Source organism: Psittacula echo, assembly GCF_963264785.1.
Source record: "Psittacula echo genome assembly, chromosome: Z".
In the NCBI taxonomy this organism is placed as follows: Eukaryota; Metazoa; Chordata; class Aves; order Psittaciformes; family Psittacidae; genus Psittacula; species Psittacula echo.
The window spans coordinates 37,388,924-37,409,492 of NC_137742.1; the positions used below are offsets into that span (position 1 = coordinate 37,388,924).

At 43.9% G+C, this 20,569-nt stretch overlaps 1 protein-coding gene across 1 annotated transcript in view; it reads left to right on the forward strand.

The window, feature by feature from the left end:
* Positions 1 to 19,641, forward strand: part of ACER2 (alkaline ceramidase 2) — a gene marked incomplete at its 5' end in the record, with an annotated part of 29,769 nt that extends 10,128 nt beyond the window's left edge. The window contains 5 exons of the mRNA XM_080638180.1: positions 3,360 to 3,474; positions 4,410 to 4,551; positions 5,480 to 5,617; positions 17,956 to 18,093; positions 19,350 to 19,641. Of these exons, the coding sequence (XP_080494306.1) occupies positions 3,360 to 3,474; positions 4,410 to 4,551; positions 5,480 to 5,617; positions 17,956 to 18,093; positions 19,350 to 19,536 (720 nt within the window). The 3' untranslated portion in view covers positions 19,537 to 19,641. The remainder of the gene's footprint in view (positions 1 to 3,359; positions 3,475 to 4,409; positions 4,552 to 5,479; positions 5,618 to 17,955; positions 18,094 to 19,349) is intronic.
* Positions 19,642 to 20,569: the final 928 nt, after the last annotated feature.

The window sequence follows — 20,569 nt, forward strand, 5'->3', positions numbered from 1 at the left end:
AGGACTGTGGCCAAATATGGGTGAAGTTTTGTGGTCATGATCTGAGGATGCCTCTGATATTCCCTCTGGCTCATGTTCTATATTCCTTTCATACAACTAAGTAGTTGGAAATTGAAACTAAAGGTCCAGAATTGCATGAAGATGGAGGATGGACTGTTAATGATGAGCCACTTACCTTTTTTCCAGGACAGTAACTTAATCCCTGTCTTTTGCAGATCCCAAAGAAAATTCTCTGTACTCCTGTTACTGTTGCACTAATCTTAACTGTATCATCATTTGAATTATACATTATGAAACCATGCAGTGTAATTGTATATTATGTAAAAAAAAAAAATTGCACATGCAGCATGAAACCAGAGCCAAACGGATAGGTGCCTCACTTGCTTGGAAAGGGTGGTGTTAGCTGTGATATATTTAAGGATGTGTGTCCTCATAGGGACCCAGGCTGATACCAGTGAGTGAAAACCAGCAGATCAGTTCTAGCAGATCTCTTATTGACACTGAACTTGGAACTAAGAGAACTTCAGCAAAGTGTGTCAGAAAATATTCCAGAGTCTTGATTTGAATATAGTTTGTGAAAAATATAGTTTGTGGAACTAAGTATTGCATGGAAGAGAAACCATATTAGCGCATTTTTTTAAAACTTAATAGAAAAGGATTTCAGTATTAAAGTTATTTCAACATGCACGATACTAGGAAATCTTCCTGGTGGCTGTCTCGAAGAGTACAAGTCATGGCCAAATCCAGATTGCAAGGGTATTCTTGCATTTGCAGGCAGGACCTTAGCATGAACAGGAGTTCAGTAACAGAAAAGCACTAACTTGGGACAGAACCGCTCCCTGGTGTCTGATTACTAGTATAAACCTTCATTGCTGCAGGTATGGTAAGTAGGTGTGTTTCCTTCGTCATGTTCTTCCTAGGCAGAAAAAGGACTTTATAGCCAAATTTATGTAGACTGCACTTACCTGGTCTGATTTCTTTGTTGGTCAGTCCTAGCTGCAGCGATGGAAAGGTTTTTTTTGACACCACTTTGTTTATAACTGTCTATTTTTTCCCCCTTAACACCACTGTTTGGCCTAACAGTGGCTGAAAGCCTAAAATGTGTAGAGCACTCCCAGGTTCTCAGAGGACTTGTTCGTATTCCATCATCCCTGCTGTCAGTCACTGTGTATGCTTTCTACCTGTTTGAGGATGAGGGAAGCCCTCCCATTCTGTGCTTATGTCAGCACATTGCACTCTGGGATCCTGGCCTATGGCTGTATTCTCAGTATTGCTAATGTTCTCTGCTGCATGCAGTTGATGAGTTTTTTGTGAATGGAAGATGCTCAAGTGATCCTGTTTGCTTGAATGGGTAGGTTGGTTTACATGAGTTAAGGAAATGGATCTGCCTCTTAAAATATGTTGAAATAGGATATTATTTTATAAATAATGCTTTGGTCTTACATGAATTAAGGAAATTGATCTGCCTCTTAAAATATGCTAAAATAGGATATTACTTTGTAAATAATACTTTGTTCTTTACCTTGCCTCCCCAGGATTGTGCAGTATCCTGCACTCTGACATTGCCACGTGCCCATATTGTCAACCTTCCACCCATCTTAATTTGTGAACAACAAAGGCAGAATTTGCTGCCTTGGTGGGATGAAGGATTTCTGTACTATGAGTCCTTTTATTCCTACTGAAGAGGTGCTTGGTCTATGGCACTTGCTGCCCCTGCAGGTTTGTACTTCTGCTTTATGAAGATGGATTCCTGTGTGACAAGCACGCTGTAGGAGATGGTAACTGGCGGAAGGATTCAACCCTTGCATTGGTTCAGACAGGACAGTCCCATGAGAGGTGGCTCTCTGGCCTGACCACAAGGAGCCCTCTGCATTACCAAGTCTTTGGCTGGGCTGTGTGCTGTTACCAGGGTGCTACTAGCAGAGATTTGCATAGTATTTGCAGCTAAAAACTGTGTGGGTGATGGCTCTTTCTAAGTATTTTAATGAAATTTTAAAGCCAAGACTTTGAAATGAAACACAGCTTGCCTGTTGAGGATATACCTTTAGTGTGAGGAAAGGTGTCTGACGTGAAGTAGATGGTGCTGAGAAATTGCTTTTGTAGTCACTGTCATTTTGGATGCCAGCCTAGGAGTATGCTTTGATAGGCCTTGCAAATGTTAAATAGACCTGCCTGTTTTAATCATCATAAGCTCTGTACTCAGACCATGTTGAGTTTTGGAGCACAGTATGTGAATGAACAAATGCCTTTTTTGTGTGGTGTTCTTGAATCCTTTCTCCACCAGATTTTCATTAATGTGAGGAAAAGTTTATAGGTCTCTGCAAAGAGGGGACCTGTCCCAAAGGAGTGCTCTTTCCCAGTTGTTTTCTACATCTGCTTTAGGGAATGTTGCTGGGAATTACTTTCTCTTGTGCTTGGGATATGTGGGGGAAGGTGAGGAAGCTGGGGCTTGGCGAATTCATCTTGACCCATTGTGAATCAGCAGTAGAGCCTTTCCATAGCTGCCTAGTTATAGTGCCACAGCTGGCCCTCAGCACTGTCAGCTCCTTCTGGGGAGAACCAAGTGATGACTGCAGTGAGAGCTCCTGATAATTGCCAGTAAAGCGTTTTCAGCTTTTAACTAGAGAGGCAGGTTTTAGATTGTTAGTAAGCAAGAGAAATGTGTTTTTGTTGAACTTTCACATCTTAAATTAAAGCCCCTAGCAGTAGTTTGAATTCTAAACCTTTTCACCTTCGTATAACCAGTTTTCAATCATATTCAGTTGTTTTTGTAATGGAAAATCAAGAGAAAAAAAATTAATTGTGCAAGGATTTGCAGCTTTGGGCTCTCTACCCCACATGAAAAGGGTTCTAACTTTTAGCTTGGTTTTGAATTTCAGCTTCCAGACAATAGTTACTGCTCAGTGAATTGACTTCCACAAAGCTTGATTAACCCGGTACTTACACTGCTTTTTACATGCTAGGCTTGACAGCCACTAAGAGGAAAAGTCACTTGTCAGGACATCCTGTTCCTCAGCTGCTTGTTCTTGTAAGCTTCCTGAATTTCAACCGTTGAGTATTTGTAGACTTCCAAGAAAATTCCTCTGGGAATAGATTTGAAAGGTAATTTAATGATGTGACTAGCTACTAGTTTTACACTGTTTAAAGTTTTATGCTGTTACTAGGTTTTAATGGTACTAAACAAGTTGATGCTTTGCAAAACCAGCTCATCTTTGGCAGAAACTGAGACCTCTAATTTGTTGATCTGGGACTTCCCTGGATGACTCAGTGTTTCTATAATTGTCTCAGGCGCCTATGAATATTTAAGGTTTATTTATTTTCTGTCATTGTGAAACTGTTTTGTTTATTTTTTTCCCTAGATAAGCAACGTCTTGTTTTTTGTTTTACCACCCATATGTATGTGCTTGTTCCGTCAATATGCAACCTGCTTCAACAGTGGAATATATTTAATATGGACTCTGCTAGTTGTGGTTGGTAAGTTGCTTAGTCTCCATTTGCCTGTTCATGCATGAAATGAGAGAGGAAATCAGTTTTTCCTGCTTGTGCTTGATTGTTTTGTGAAACAAAGCAATCTTGACATCTGTGGAGTAGTTTGGTTATACTTGCTTGGAGCTGAAGCAACCTGGTTTCTGAAAGGAAAATGCTTTTTGCAATTTGAGGTTGATGGACTTAGGCATTAGTTCTGTTCCCTTCCTATGCTTCTTTTGTATAACTTCTTTGTTTATATCTGGGCTTAATCTTGTCACTAGGCCAGGACACTCTACAGCAGTGTTGATGCTCTTTCCTCTGTTGTTGCTTAAATGAGAGCTCAAAGCGCTTGTGCTAGCGATACCAGCACAACAGAGGAGGGTAACAGGTTTTGCATTAAGTGAGAAGGCCCAAAGGCTTATCTATTTTGTAGATGTGAGATTCTTTTCATTCCTAGAGGCACTGGGAACTTACAAACTTTTACATCAGAGCCATGTGGGGCAGTGTGACATTTTCCACCTCTAAACCTGTATCGTGGAGTAGTCATCAGATGCTACTTTTGATTTTTGTCTTACCCATTCTCGTTCTATTGAGAAAATTCAGAAGCAGCATTTGGCTTTTCTTTCTTAACTGGTTTTACATTTAACTGTACCACTGGATGCTTCTTCACATACATCTACTTTTTTAGTAGAAGCTGGCATCTTTAGGTGCTGCTTTTGTAAAGGGTCTGCTTCTTTATTAATGAGATGCTGATGATTTGGATTGCCATCTTTGGAAAGTTAGCATTTGTGTTTTGGTTGTTTGGTTTTGTTCTTTTTTTTTTATCTTTTCTAGGCCAGATGGTATCCATCATTGGCTGTGAAATTCTGAACATGCACAGCATGTTTTGGTCTCTATAGTACTGCAGCTATTCATAATGCCTTTTTTATTGATTCTTCCAGGAATTGGATCTGTTTACTTTCATGCCACCCTCAGTTTCCTGGGCCAGATGCTGGATGAGCTGGCTATTCTCTGGGTCCTGATGTGTGCTCTTGCCATGTGGTTCCCTAGGAGATACCTGCCCAAAGTTTTTCGGAATGACAGGTAATCATACAATCATACATGTACATTTTCATGTTTCTTGAAACTTCTTATGCTGATACCTAAATCTGCACATAATGGCACTGAGTGATCATCCAGCCTTAGCGCTGCCACCACTACGTTTTCTCACTCCATTCTCTTCCTATTGCTTGTAGCCTGGAGAAGAGAAGGCTGTGTGGAGACCTCACAGCAGCCTTCCAGGATGCTGAAGAGGGGCTCTTCATTAGGAACTGTAGCATAGAGGAAAAGGGCTAATGGGTTCAGACTTAAACAGGGGAAGTTTAGGTTAGATATAAGGAAGAAATTCTTTACTGTGAGGGTGATGAGGCACTGGAATGTATTGCCCAAGGATGTTGTGAATGCTCCATCCCTGGCAGTGTTCAAGGCCAGGTTGGACGAAGTCTTGGAGAACGATCTGGTGTGTGGTGTCCCTGCCCATGGCAGGGGGGTTGGAACTAGATGATCTGAAGGTTCTTTCCAACCCTAACTATTCTGTGATTCTATGATCTCAGCCCATTTTTTTCAGAATTCCCAAGTCTGCAGTTGCTGATGGTTTATGCCCTGTAACTTCAGATCTTGGGATAAGGTGAGTTGCCTCTGGAAGTGCTTGTTCTCATTGATTCTAGGGAGACCTTTACATGAGTAGCTTACATAAGTTGCAGCTAAAGTAAAGTAAGAGAAACCCTCTTACCTTCTACTTTTTGTATAGCCTAAAGTGTACATGAAAGTGGACCTATGGAAGTCAGCTGTATTTTCATCAGAATAATTAAGGCAGTGGTTCAGGATGGTGTTTAGGTATTCAAAGGCTAGGTGTTTATTTAGAAGCCTGTTACAAACATAATTTTAAGAACTGTGGGTTTAGTATTTAGCATTTTGTAATTAGAAATTTTGAATTAAAAGCAGATTTCCTCCCCCAAAAAATCCTATTCAGGAGCCGATTTAAAGCTGCTGTAGGTGTCCTGTCTGGAGTTACTACGTGCCTTGCCTTCATTAAACCTGCCATCAACAACATCTCACTAATGACTCTGGGTGTTCCCTGCACAGCTTTGCTTATTGCTGAGTTGAAGAGGTGAGTACATTTCTCCTGTATGCAGTGTTGTCTTCTGAGATCCTTAGGCCACTGTGTGATAATACACTAGATCTGACTTTAGTGCTTGATCTGCTTCTGCAGATCAAAAATGCTTCTACCACGGATAAGTGCAGATCTGGTATAAACTTGCTCTGCCAATTCAAGACATTTTTGACAAGGATTTTTTTTTTTTTCCCCTGGGCCAAATACTAGGTCAGCTGTTGGCTGACTTCTTGTGACAAATTGTCTTGCTGCAACCTGATGTAACTCGAATTTGTTTGTTTATTGTGGAATCGGGGCAAGGGTTTCACTCTACTGAGCATTTCTGCTGTATAGTCTATGTAAGGGTGAGGTGATTGCATGATCACAGTCTAGATAGTAGAAGGAATATGGATCAAGGCCCAACCATGCGTGCAAAATGTTCTAGTTCTCAAAATTGTACTGTGACTTTTACACCTCTTTGTCTTCTGACATGTATTATATGATGGAGCCAGACCAACAAAGATAAGGTTAATCACTAGATTGTAGAGGGTAACTGTCAGTCATGGCCTAAGAAACTATGAAGCCAGAATGCAAATAGAGAAGAACCTGAGACAGATCTTAGCATTTTAGTGTTACCATGGTAGCAATACCAGCAGCTGTACTTCTTTTCTTGAATCTTTTCGTTGGGTGCACAAACGACCAGACAAGTATGGGCATATGAACTTGTCTTTTCCCCTTCTTCTCCAGTGTCTAAGAAGGATTTTACAACTTATGTTGCATCTTAGATATTGCTTATGTCTCAAAAGAAACAAATAGGACTAAATATCTGCATTCTGACTGCTCCTATTAGAAAAGAGATTCCTGTTTGCTATCTTGCCCTATTGTGCCACTGCTTCTCCATACAGTGGAAGCCTTTGCTAACAGTGTTTTGTAAAGGTGCTCGTCAGTCTTTTCTCATTAGACAACCTGCTGAGCAGTATTTATTTCTGTCAAAGAAGCTTGGGAGACAGCACACTAGTTAGTTGTAGACAAGTAGTTGAAGAATATTGGTGGAGACATCTCATTTTGATGTGAGCACTGAGGAACTACTGACAAAGCAAATGGAGATCTGTATATGGCACTGAATAATGTATGTGAACTCTATACATATCAGTTTTCCAGGCATGAGCTCCTGAGAAAATTGGATGGTTAGTGTGCTTCAAATTAGTATTGCTTCAAATCTAGGAACAGGTATGCCTACAGATCTTTGCTTTTTCAAACTCCTTCTGAAAAAAGGTCTTATTTTACCAAAATGTGGAGTTTTCCTGTCTGTTGTTTGAAAAAGAATTAAGAACACAGATAGGCTTTCTTTTGAATTGGTGATTAAAAGGGGACCTAAAGTGACATATACCTTCTTAATTGTGTATTGGATGATGTAATACCTTTTTTTTTTTTTAAACGAATTCATAAGTATAAGAGGGAAATAATTAAGAGTTTTATTTTAAGCTATATTGATCCCTAGGAGATTTAAGTAACATATATTCTTGTAAACTTGGAAGAGAGAAGTTGTGGTGTATCACGACACGGACTCAAGTTGATGAGGAGACTCAAATCCAACTTTATTACAGTCAAGCCCTTTTTATCTCCTTGTTCGGTACTTTCCCAACCTGCACAAGCATGCCATGTTCAATCTCATTGGCCCCTGTAAAAGTCCCCAGGTAAATAATCCAGTCACAATGCTGAGCACACATTGTAACAGTTTCACCCCACTGTCTCAGACCCTCTCGAAACCCCCACATCATCTGGCCTCCAACTGAGGCTCCCTGCCACAACAACATCCTGGCCTATCTCCCCAAGGCTTGCTTGTTTACCTTTGCTATCTTTCAATATTCCTACTTACCGCCCCAGGGCTTGTTAAGCATCAAGGCCTCAGAGCTCATTCCGAGACTGTTTTTCATGCAAATCTTATTGCCTTCACTCCCCACAAGAAGTCATCTCATCTATTTTGGTAGTAGAAAAAATAATACAAGCATTATTTCAAATGCCTGCAATTCTTCCCTTCTCTACTAGCACAGTCATCAGGGAGCTACACATCTAAGGCCTGGCAATCTGCAGCAGAAGTTTATCTGTGAAACTGGTATTTGGGGAAGGAAGAGAAAAGCCTCCAGAGAAGTTTCTTCTGTTCTGTGCTGTTTGTGATGTGTTAGATCGAAACTCACTGTTCTTATTCCTGTTGTAGCCTGGTGTCAATCTTGTACAGAATTCTGGTGAATCAGAACAACTGTGTTTTCAAATGAGAATTTTCTGTACCTCCCTTGTCCTTGATGAGGAGATAGTATTGTCACAAAAGAGTGTAGAGTAGGGCAGAGTTTATGCTAGGAAGTATTGTGGGTGGGAGATGATCAAAAGAGAAAAAGGTAGTTAAGTGCATTACTTGTGCTTGAAAGACAAAGAAATGGTAAAACTGTATTCTCATTTCTGTCCAAACAAATCCCTTAATGTGTTTCATAAAGGGACCCCCATAAAAGCTGTCCTAGCGGATGGTGTCAGGGATGAAGTGGATATGGATCCTTTGGTTTGCTGGTTCAAGCAAAACCACCAGTGAGATTAAAATGTCATCAAATTAGTATGATGAGTTATTCAGTGAGTTATCATCAGGCATTTAACTATCTCCATGTGCAGATAGAGGCTAGAATATTGTTGCTTAGCTGGCATCAGCCCTGAGCATTGAAGGTTTACTCTGTCCATCCATACTTGATTCTGCTACCAGAAACCTGGCTGTGGGGAGGTCCTGCTTCATTGTTGCAGGTTGCTTACTGCTCTTTTATTCCCTTGACTAAAAGGTTAAGAGGTTAAGCTAGTTAAAAATTTTGAATATTCCTTAGGGTATAAAGGGAGATAACTGTGTCAAAATGAATCAGGCCGTTAATTGATGTCCAATTGCAACTTGCACTGATTTGAAGAAAAGCTGTAGTGTTTTGTTGGAGGTGCCATGACATTGGAAGCTAAAGCTGCTGAAATCGTGTACTAGTGCAGTCCCTCAGATAGCAAATGGCTAGGACACACTAGTGTTTGCAGAAACTATGGTATTAAAATAACTGCTGTTTGTGTTAAAACAAAAAGACTATGCATTGTGTAGGCAAAATTTGGAAGTGGAAGTGCAAGCGCAAGCTTCTTTCAGACCAGAGTAGGATAGGAGCATGTCATAGATCTGTGCACAGCAGCATAAAGGGCTCTTTTAAACCCTTAGCTGGCAGATTCTGTGTCAGTGGTAGTTTGAATGATCAGTATCTGTGTCTATTGAGAAATAAAAGAAATGGGTTGGGTCCGTCTCGCTTGCCAGCATCCGGGTATTTACATTATATCTCCTCATTGTAGTAAAAGCAGTGGCAGGTAGGAAGCTTTGAAGTCCTCTGTCTCCTCTGCAAGCTTGTCCTTAGCCCATCAGAAACACAGTTACTTCAGGAACTGGCGCCCATGATGAGTGAAAACCTGAGAGTTTGCACAAACCATCAGGTTGTGCTGTCCTCATTGTGCTTGACTTTTTCTGCCTTAGAGTTACATTTGCAGCATCCCATCTGAAGCTGATAAAAATAAATTGTAGTACCTGATGGTGGTAGTGAGCAAACCTGTCATTAAAATCTGTACCATTTATATGGCTGATCTCACACTGGGGAAATTTCTTCATGTAAGCTTTCAGTTTTCCTTTGCAGCCTTGAACCCTAGGAAATATGTAGGTTAATTTTCCTCTCCTCTTGATGTTCAAACTAGTCAAATATTGCCAGACATGGTCAATGACAAAGAAGCTGGATGTTTGTGGCCAAGCATCTTATCTTAAATGGAATGCAGTTGCACATGTTTGTGTATGTCCTTCAGAAAAGTCCAGGAAAGCCCCTTTGTTCTCAATACACACACCCTTTCCTCTGTCGGAATGCATAAGTATCTAGTGCAGCAGTCCAGTTTTATCTGTCAAAAGTACAAAATTGACCCATCCAGTTGGGTCACAGTTCTTGTTCTTATGAACAGCTGTCCATCTCATTGAAGAGTATAAATCTGCCTTAGCATTAATGGGAGAGAATTAAGCTCTATATACATAATACAGCAGTGGGTTTTGACCAGTAACAATTTCCCCCATCTTTTATGAAGGGGTCTGCTCTCTGGCTATTTGGTAGAAGCATGAATCCTTCAAAATGTGGAGGATTTACCAGTATAGCTTTACTTACAAAACCATGCCAAATCTTGATTGAATTTCTTACTGGGATGTCTTAAAAGAGCATAAGGAAGAACTCGTATAGCTGAGCTCTGGAACTTGATACACAACTCAAAGATCTCCTTACTCTTTCCTTTCTTTGTGATTCTTGTAGCCTTTTTAAACTTAAAAACACTATGTCAGAGGAAACAAGCCTTTTCACAGTATGCAGCATAGACAATCTTGAAGCCATCTTGGGCAAGCCCTGTCTCCTCTGACTATGTCTTGTGGCTTGCCAAGTGGATTGGAGGCTTCAGGCCTTAGAAAAAAAGCCATTTTGGTCTATATGTTATGTGGAGTATTAATTTTTGTGGCAGTCATGTAGGTGTGTTTATTATGAGAACAACTATTGTGGTATCTTTCTTATGGAGAGGATTACTGTTTAACTGGTAGTTGAAGTACTCTTTTGAATAATAAAGATAGTTGTGATGATTTTGAATGTGACATCATTTAAGGATGGCTTAAAAAAGAAGTACGAGATCCTGAAATCAACTTGTTGGAAGGACACTAGAGAAAATCCTCTATCAACAAGATTAGGCATTTGGTAGCTTTTCTGGTTTTAATCCAGTAGCTATAAAGGTGCCTTCTGTTCAGCTTTAGGAGTTTCTTAATCCCAAATGTCTGTTAAAATGGCAACTGAAAGAGCATTTCAAGAGTGAAAAAAATATATTCTACAGGGAAAACTGCGCTAATCCTTTAGCTTGCAATACACCAGTGCCAGGTATACTGCTGCTCCAGCAATATATTCAGAAAAGTGTTCCTGGACAGAGCACTCTGTGTACGTTTTTAATTTTTCTGAATGCTTGCCTGGGTTACTTTATATTGTGGCTTAAGCCCAGCTGGTAACTCAGCACCACACAGGCGCTTGCTCACCCTCCCCTTTCTCCTCCAGGAGGGATGGTGTTCCAGATTCGTAGGATTCCCATGGACAAAGACTGGACACCAAACACAATGTAAACAATCAAATGCTCTAGTCTATTTATTGAGTTATTAGTGCAAAGCAAATACATATATATGAATGCGAAGCAGGTTACATACATACCAACCGCTGGTTGAATGGGATACCGCCGAGCAGGAGAAGGAGATGGAACATGCTGTGAGATCTGAGGAGTGGTAGGCAGTGCGTCATCAGGGCATCTCCGAATCAAGATGTGCATCTGGACTTCTCACCCGTCCATCCCTGCACAGGTTCTTATATCCCCCTCAGGTTGGAGTGGAAAATTATCAGTTGCAACATGAGCACACATGTGGCCAGCATGTGAACAGAGGTTTACTGGTATAAGACTCCCTTTTGCTAACGGTGGTGTTAACTCCCCTATTTTCAAGGTGATGTTCCCACAACCTGTGCCAAACAGTACTTTTCTGGTTTTGTGTGTTTCACCACGGACCGTTATCCGTTGTCACTGACACAGATGGGGAGAAGAATCGAAACAGTATAAAGCCCCCGGGTTGAGATAAGAACAGTCCAATAACTAAAGTATAATACAAAACTACTACTACTACTACTACTAACAATAATGATAAGGCAAATAACAAGGGGAGAGAATATAAAACTAAAAGGTGAAAGGAAAAAAAGCCCCTATAACACAAGTGATGCGCAACCCAATTGCTCACCACCTGCCAACCAGATATCCAGCCCTACCTGAGTAGTGATCTGCCCTTCTGGGTATCTTCTCCCAGTTTATATACTGGGCATGACATGCTGTGGTATGTAATACCCCTTTGGCTAGTTTGGGTCAGGTGTCCTGTCTCTGCTTCCTTCCAGTTTCTTGTGCCCCTCCTTACTGGCAGAGCATGAGAGACTGAAAAGTCTTTGATCAGGGTAAGGATTACTTAGCAACAGCTAAAACCTCTGTGTGTTCATAGAATCATAGAATTGTTAGGGTTGGAAAGGACCTTAAGATCATCTAGTTCCAGCCCCCCTGCCATGGGCAGGGACACCCCACACTAAACCATGCCACCCAAGGCCTCATCCAACCTGGCCTTGAACACCACCAAGGATATTTGAAACAGCTTCTTCCAGGCTAACATGCAGTATTGGTCAGCATTTGAACATCTGTCAAAAGTGTCAGTAAATCCATTTTATGATATATTTTATAGCTTACATTAAAAAAAAAAATATCCTAAAATCTATTTTAATTCCCACTCAGAACAATGATTTTCAGCAAACCCTATACCAGAAATTGACTGAAAAGCAGAAATTCATAGAATCATAGAATGGTTAGGGTTGGAAAGGACCTTAAGATCATCTAGTTCCAACCCCCCTGACACGTCACACTAAACCATATCACCCAAGACTCCGTCCAACCTGGCCTTGAACACCTCCAGGGATGGAGCATTCACAGCCTCCCTGGGCAACCCATTCCAGTGCCTCACCACCCTAACAGTATAGAATTTCTTCCTTATATCCAATCTAAACTTCCCCTGTTTAAGTTCAAACCCATTACCCCTTGTCCTATCACTACAGTCACTTATGAAGAGTTCCTCTCCAGCATCCTTGTAGGCCCCCTTCAGATACTGGAAGGCTGCTATGAGGTCTCCACGCAGCCTTCTCTTCTCCAGGCTGAACAGCCCCAACTTTCTCAGCCTGTCTCCATACGGGAGGTGCTCCAGTCCCCTGATCATCCTCGTGGCTCTCCTCTGGACTTGTTCCAACAGTTCCATGTCCTTCTAATGTTGAGGACACCAGAACTGCACACAATACTCCAAGTGAGGTCTCACAAGAGCAGAGTAGAGGGGCAGGATCACCTCCTTCGACCTGCTGGTCACGCTCCTCTTGATGCAGCCCAGGATATGGTTGGCTTTCTGGGCTGCGAGCACACACTGAAGCTGCCTCATGTTCATTTTCTCATCGACCAACACCCCCAAGTCCTTCCCTGCAGGGCTGCTCTGAATCTCTTCTCTGCCCAACCTGTAGCCATGCCTGGGATTGCTCCGACCCAGGTGTAGGATCTTGCACTTGTCATGGTTAAACTTCATAAGGTTGGCATCAGCCCACCTCACAAGTGTGTCAAGGTCCCTCTGGATGGCATCCCTTCCCTCCAGCGTATCAACCGAACCACACAGCTTGGTGTCATCGGCAAACTTGCTGAGGGCGCACTCAATCCCACTGTCCATGTCACCGACAAAGATGTTAAACAAGACTGGTCCCAACACCTATCCCTGAGGCGCACCACTCGTTACTGGTCTCCAGCTGGATATCGAGTCATTGACCACAACTCTTTGCATGCAGCCATCCAGCCAGTTCTTTATCCACCCAGTGGTCCACCCATTAAATTGATGTCTCTCCAATTTAGAGACAAGGATGTCGTGTGGGACAGTGTCGAATGCTTTGCACAAGTCCAGGTAGATGACGTCAACTGCTCTGCCCCTGTCCGTCAGTTTCGTAGCCCCATCATAGAAGGCCACCAAATTGGTCAGGCAGGATTTCCGCTTAGTGAAGCCATGCTGGCTGTCACCAACCACCTCGTTGTTTTTCATGTGCCTTAGCATGCCTCCCAGGAGAATCTGCTCCAAGATTTTGCCAGGCACAGAGGTGACACTGACTGGTCTGTAATTCCCCGGGTCATCCATTTTCCCCTTCTTGAAAATGGGGGTTATATTTCCCTTCTTCCAGTCATCGGGAACTTCACCTGACTGCCATGATTTTTCAAATATGATGGCCAGTGGCTTAGCAACTTCATTCGCCAGCTCCTTCAGGACCCGTGGATGGATTTCGTCAGATCTCATGGACTTGTGTAAGTTTAGGTTTTTAAGATGGTCTCAAACCAGATCCTCTCCTACAGTGGGACTAAGGTCTTCATTCTTACAGTCCCTGTGTCCACCTTCCAAGACTTGGGTGGTGCAGTCAGAGCCTTTGCCAGTGAAGACTGAGGCAAAGAAGTCATTAAGAACCTCAGCCTTCTCCAAATCCTGGGTAGCCAGTTCTCCGGATATCTTCCGAAGGGGGCCTACATTGTCCCTAGTCTGTCTTTTATTTGCTACGTACCTACAGAATCCCTTCCTGTCATCCTTAACATCCCTAGCCAAGTTTAATTCTAACTGGGCCTTAGCTTTCCTCACCTGGTCCCTAGCTTCTCGGACAACATCCCTGTATTCTTCCCAGGCTGCCTGTCCTTGCTTCCACCTTCTATAAGCCTCTTTTTTCCTTTGCATTTTCCTGAGCAGCTCCTTATCCATCCAAGGAGGTCTCCTGGCCCTCCTGCTGCACTTCCTTCCAGTTGGGATGCAACACTCCTGAGCTTGGAGCAGGTGATCCTTGAATAACAACCAAGGGTCTTGGGCCCCCCTGCCCTCTAGGTCTCTATCCCATGGAACCTTACTAAGCAGGTTCCTGAAGAGGCCAAAGTCTGCTCTCTTGAAGTCCAGAGCAGTGAGCTTGCTGCATGCTCTTCTGACTGTCCTGACGATCTCGAATTCGACCATCTCGTGGTCACTGCAACCAAGGCTGCCCTGGAGCGTCACATTTCCAACCAGCCATTCCCTGTTGGTGAGCACGAGGTCAAGCATGGCACCTTTCCTTGTTGGCTCCTCTATTACTTGCAGAAGGAAGTTATCTTCCACACAAGCTCCTGGATTGCTTGTGCCAGGCCGTACCTTCACTCCAACAGATATCAGGGTGGTTGAAGTCCCCCAAGAGAACAAGGGCCTGTGAGCGTGAGGCTGTTCCTATCTGTCTGTAGAGCGCTTCATCCACAGATTCCTCTTGATCAGGCGGTCTGTAACAGATCCCCACAGTAATGTCCCCCATCACTGTTCTCCCTTTAACCTTGGCCCACAAACTCTCTGTCGACTGCTCACCCGTCCCCAGACAGAGTTCCAGACTCTCCAGACTATCCCTAACATAAATAGCAACTCCCTCTCCCCGCCTGCCAGGCCTGTCTTTTCTAAAGAGCCTGTAACCTTCCATTCCAACGCTCCAGTCGTAGGAGCCATCCCACCATGTTTCTGTGATGCCTACTATATCATACTCCCGTAGTCGTGCCCACATCTCTAATTCCTCTTGTTTGTTTCCCATGCTATGGGGGTTTGTATAGAGGCATCTGAGCGGAGCTCCAAATGAAGCCGGCTCATTGGCTGGAGCGGCTGGAATATGTCTACATCGCTCCAAGCATTTATTGTAGGTGCTGGCAACTGAGTGGGTGTGTTGGGATGGAACGATGCCCCCCCTCCCCCAACAGGTCTAGTTTAAAGCCTTCCTGACCAGCCTAGCAAGCCTCCTACCAAAACCACTCTTCCCCTTCTTTGTCAGATCAGCTCCACCAGCCCCCAGTAGACCTGGCCTACTAACTTGGGTCCCATATTCAAAACACCCAAACCCCTGACTATGGCACCACCCTTTTAACCATTTATTAACTTGGCCAATCCTCCTAGCTTTTTTAAGGTCCCCCCCCTGTATTCTGGAGAATTGATGAAAAGACAATCTGAGCTCCAGAGCCCCTAACCACCTCTCCCAGGGCTCTGTAGTCCTTCTTTATGTTCTCCAGGCTACTGCTATCAACATCACTAGCACCCACATGGATCAGTAGAAGTGGGTAATAGTCCGTGGGACTCACTAGAGCAGGCAGCCTCTCTGCAACATCCCTGATCCGTGCCGCAGGTAGGCAACACACCTCCCTCGAGACTGGGTCAGGCCGACAGATGAGTGCCTCTGTCCCTGTCAGAGTAGAGTCCCCTACCACTATGACCTGCCTCTTTTTCCTGGCAGCACCAGTAGTGATCTTCTTTACCGGTGCACCAGCCAGTTGTTTCTGGTGCAAGTGACCTTCCTTCTTAGCCCCCTGCAGGACAGCAAAGCGGTTCTGGGTGGGGACAACAGATTTAGGAGGAAGCCCCTTGATTTTAATTGTCCTCTTCATCTTTTTTTTTGTTGTTTTTTGTTGTTACTATTTCCCAGCTTCCTGGGTTGACAGCTTCTTCCACTCCTCCATGAGCTTCAGGGGACGCTTGAGGCCCCTGCACAGTTTGGGCCTGGAGGAGGCAGTCCTGCTTCCTCTCAGCTTCCCTGGTATCTTGCAGCCTATAAACAGCATCCCGCAGCTCAGCCGCCTGCTGCAGGAGGACCTCTACCAAGGGAGCACCGAGTGCAGCCCTGCCCATTGTGCACCGTTCCCTCAGGAGACCAGTTCAGGCACTCTCTACACTCTGAGCTCTGCACTGCAGCCTCCCCTCTCATTGGCTCTCTCTGGGTGCCTACGCCGGCCATCGCCGGGGCAGCCATAGCAGAGCTCCCAGACCGGGCCCTGGTCATATGGCGAGCACTCACCATCCCGCGCAAACTGCCTCGCCATGCTCCTGGTCGCTCGCGCTCCCAGGGGCAGGTTTTTACCCAGTCAGAGCTGGTGCCGTTCCTCGTGGCTCCGCCCCCTGTGAGTCCCTGCTCGCGTCAGCTGAGCTGCCGGCTCCTGGGCAAGTCCTGTTGAGGACCTGAGGCTCCCTCGGTGGCTCTGGCCGCTCTGAGTAGAGGCTCCTGGACGCTGATCTCCTCCCCTCTCTGGTGTTGAAGGTGCCCTCTCTCGAGCTACTCACCTCAGCAATTGAACAATTAACCAGCATTGTTCTCAGCAATGTTACATGTTACAATGTGTTACATGTTACAATGTTACAATGTGTTACCAGCATTGTTCTCAGACTAAAGCCAAAACACAGCACTGCACCAGCTGGTAGGAAGGAGAAGAATCACTGGTACAGCTGAAATCAGGACACCTTAGCTAAACTCTGCTACCAGTGGCAGTTCTGCTTTTCTGCCACAGAGAGACAGGAGTTACTCTCTTCTGTCCTTCTGCAGCTGAGTAGCTGAAGGTCATCTCGTGTGTTGGAGGGTGTTGTGATAAATTTTATCTTGGGACAGAGCTGGCATTACTACTTCGCTGACACTGAATGCAGGGTAGCCTGTGGCTTGTAGGCTGTGTATGGCCACGGAGACAATTAGCAGTAAGTGTTGGAAAAGTTAGAACTCTGTAAATATATCAAATGAGAACATCAGGTTTCAGGCTGACAAGTATTTTGTGTGAAAGACAGGAGGACCAAATTGCTTTCTGGCCTGTGCTGCACTGTGTTAGTCTGTTGTCAAGGACAGTTGTGTATAAAGATCAGGGACCACAAATACTACTGCAATACAGACAGTAAAGACATTTTTGACTATTCAAGCTCCCTGCTTCAAGGATACACATTCTTATTACTTATGAATGTCACAAGGTAAAATGTCCCTTTAAAGGACCTGTTTGCCAGGCATTTTTCATCTTCAGATGCTGTGAATTGTCCCAGGAATTGTGTGGAAGAAGACTGGTGATTCAGTGTCAAATCTACTGGGGTGACTAGGTTGGAGCAGAGAGAAGAGTTGGCTGCTGATCTGCTGAAGGGGAAGAGTCATGGAGACATTCCCAATATATTCATGGCAGAAGTGTAAGACGTAGAAAATGAGTGTGGATTAGAGAAGCCCCTCTTGAATGCCTTGGGACAGAGGAAGTGATTGTGGGATGATTGGCATTGACTTGTTTTTTTCTACAATACAGAAGACAGGGGCCTGCAACCCTCACAGAGGCTGAGTATTGCTTGCTAGACTGGGTAGAGATCTGGCTTTTTGGTTTACTCTTGAAATGTACCTCAAACAAGTCACTTTCAGCAAATTATTCTGTCATCTGATTAGTAGGTGTGGGACTGCTTTAGGAGGTAGGAACTAACCAACTAAAAAAGCCCTCATCCAGTTCCTTTTTTTGCCAGTCTCTATATAATGACAAATACCAACAAATCTGAGCACTTCCTGTGTGGCTGGTTGTTCCCAGACAGCATGTGTAGCTAATCACTAGTCACTAGGTCCTAGATGCCCCTGCCTGCGTATGGGAGTGCTTTGATGTTTGCCCACCATTTGCACATCACTTTTTAATAGAATACCCAAAACACATCTACTCATTAGAAGGTTTGGTTTGTTACTTTGCCACTGCCTTGCATCAAAGCCGTATTTACTGTAAGTAAAGTGTCTCTATTAAGGACATTTATTGTGGAGCCATATTAAAGACGGCACTATGAATCCTACCCTAAAATACGTATGGCCAAAAATCATCAAGCTGACATTACAAAGCAAATTTTACATTGTTTTATGACAACTTCTTCGTGTTTTTCTCCTTAGGTGTGAAAACCTGCGTGTGTACAAACTGGGCCTCTTTTCAGGTCTTTGGTGGATGCTAGCACTTTTCTGCTGGATCAGTGACAAAGTATTTTGTGAGATCTGGTCCTCATTTAATTTCCCTTATTTGCACTGTGTATGGTAAGTGTTGTGTATAAAGTCCAGAGTTTGATTAAAATATGATATATCATCACCACGTTACAAAATCACAACGTGATTGGGGTTGGAACTCTGGAGGTCATCCCCCTGCTAAAGCAGATTCACCTAGAGCAGGTTGCACAGGATTGTGTCCAGGCAGGTTTTGAATATTTCCCAAGGAGACTCCGCAACTTTTGGGCAGCCTGTCCTAGTGCTCTGCCACCCTCAAAGTAAAGTTCTTTCTCATATTCAGATGAAAGTTCCTGTGTTACAGTCTGTGCCTGTTGCCCCTTATCCTGTTGCTGGGCACCACTGCAAAGAGTCTGGCCCCATCCTCTAGACACTGGCCCTGGAGATATTTGTGTGCATTGGTAAGATCCCCTCTCAGTTGTCTTCTGGAGGCTGAACAGGCAGAGCCCTCAGCCTTTCCTCATCAGAGATGTTCCAGTCCTCTAATTGTCACTGTAGCCCTCCCCTGGACTGTCTCCAGTAGCTCCTTGTCTTGTACTGAGGAGCCCAGACCTGGACACAGTACTGTGGATGCAGCCTCAGAAGCGCAGAGTAGTGTGGGACGATCGCATCCCACAACCTGCTGGCAGTGCTTTTCCTAATGGACCTCAGAATACCACTGGCCTTCTTGGCCGCAAGGGCACATTACTGTTCTGTGCAGGCTGGTGGCTGTTTCTGGTTAAGGCTCGATAGGATTACTGTTAAGATTATAAGTAAGAGCAAGTCTCATGCTATCCAAGATAGTAGATTTAGGAGTCCCCCTGGCCTGATCAAATTCTTCAGACACTAAGTTCATTAATTCTAACTGAATTCCTTGCTCTACTGGTTACTAAAAATTCCACAGCACTGCTCAACTGGAAGCTTAAACTTCCACTGTTAACAGCTGAGGTGAAGTGGGGGAGCAGTGAGAGACTTCAATGCCTTTTCTCTTTTACACCTGGCAAGTTGTGCTCTCTTATTCAAGATACCATATCTCAGCATTTCTGCTCAGATCTGTCATGTGCAGAGAGGCAAAAAAGCTGCAGCCAGTTTAGACCAAGGATAAGCTATGGTTTTGTTGTTTTCTTTATTTTCTGTGTTCTTTGCCTGCATGCAAAGGGCAGCCAGCAACCCTGGGGGGGGGGGGGCGGTACTCAGGGGAAAAAGATGGATAGACTGATTATAAAGCTTGGTGAGATGTTTGATTGCTTTACTGAAGTCATGTTACTTATTTTTCCTTTTTTTTTTTGGGGGGGGGTGTCTATTTTTAGGCACGTTTTGATTTGCCTTGCAGCGTACCTGGGCTGCGTCTGCTTTGCTTACTTCGATGCTGCCTCTGAGATCCCCGAGCAGGGCCCTGTCATAAAGTTCTGGCCCAGTGAAAGATGGGCGTTCATTGGGGTTCCCTACGTCACCCTCCTCTGTGCACACAAGAAAGCACCTGTGAAGGTCACATGAAGTTAGCCATGGAACGGGGATGGAGATGCAACTTATATTCCAGCACAGACAGTAGTTACATGATGATAATTGAATAGGGTTGTATTTTATCTTCTTCCTAAGATATGCAGCACTTCAGGTGTCATAGAAAGAGGAAGCAAGTGTGTTCTTTCCTCTCTGGAGAGGAGAGAGGAAGCAGGAAGGTGGAAGCCCTCAAACACTAAAGTAACCATTGCCTTCTCTGGTTGGCTCTGTTTTGCACTGTATTTTCAATGGAGCATTTCTCTTGATAAAAGCTCCTTCCAAATACCAGGCTCAAGGAATGATGTTTCTGCAGTAGGTCTCCTCTGGTGCTTAATTCACTCCATTTGTAACTTCTGGCTTAAGGCATTGTCTGCGAAATAAGCCAGTCCAAGATGCCTGCATGCTATTCTGTGTTCTTCTCAACTATGATTTTGATGTGGGTTCACATCGCCACAAGAGTGTGCTCAAAGCACGTGCTCCTCCCAGCCTGGCGTGTATGCAGTGAGTTTGGCTGTGCGTCACATTGGATCAGAGTATGTGGTTACTTCCCCAAGTACAACAGGAGACAAGTGCAAAGTGTTTGCAACTGGGCAACTGCATCAGTGCAGTTAGGCAGTGTAATTGCAAGAATAGCTGACAGAAGATTGTCACTAAAATTAAATAGGAGTTCAAAGTTTTTGAATTTTTCTGTAGACTGACCTTTAGACATTTGCATGCTGCATATTTCCCTCTTACAGAAATGCCACAGAAATCCATTTCTACCTCTACAGAGACATTTGGTCTTGAATTTGGTATTGAAGTTCAGACAGAAGTCTGAACATTAACTGCAGTGACAACTCATGTCAGCACGGGTTGACAATGTGATTAGACTACAAAAACTCGTAGGTGCCTACCTGTACATTCAATTTGAGAGTTAACTTCTCACCAAGGCATTGCAAAGTGACATGAACAATAGTCCAGTGCTCCACTAGCTATACTGATACGTTTTTAGAAAAAAAGTAGGTAACTGCTTAAAAACCAAGCTGAAGAC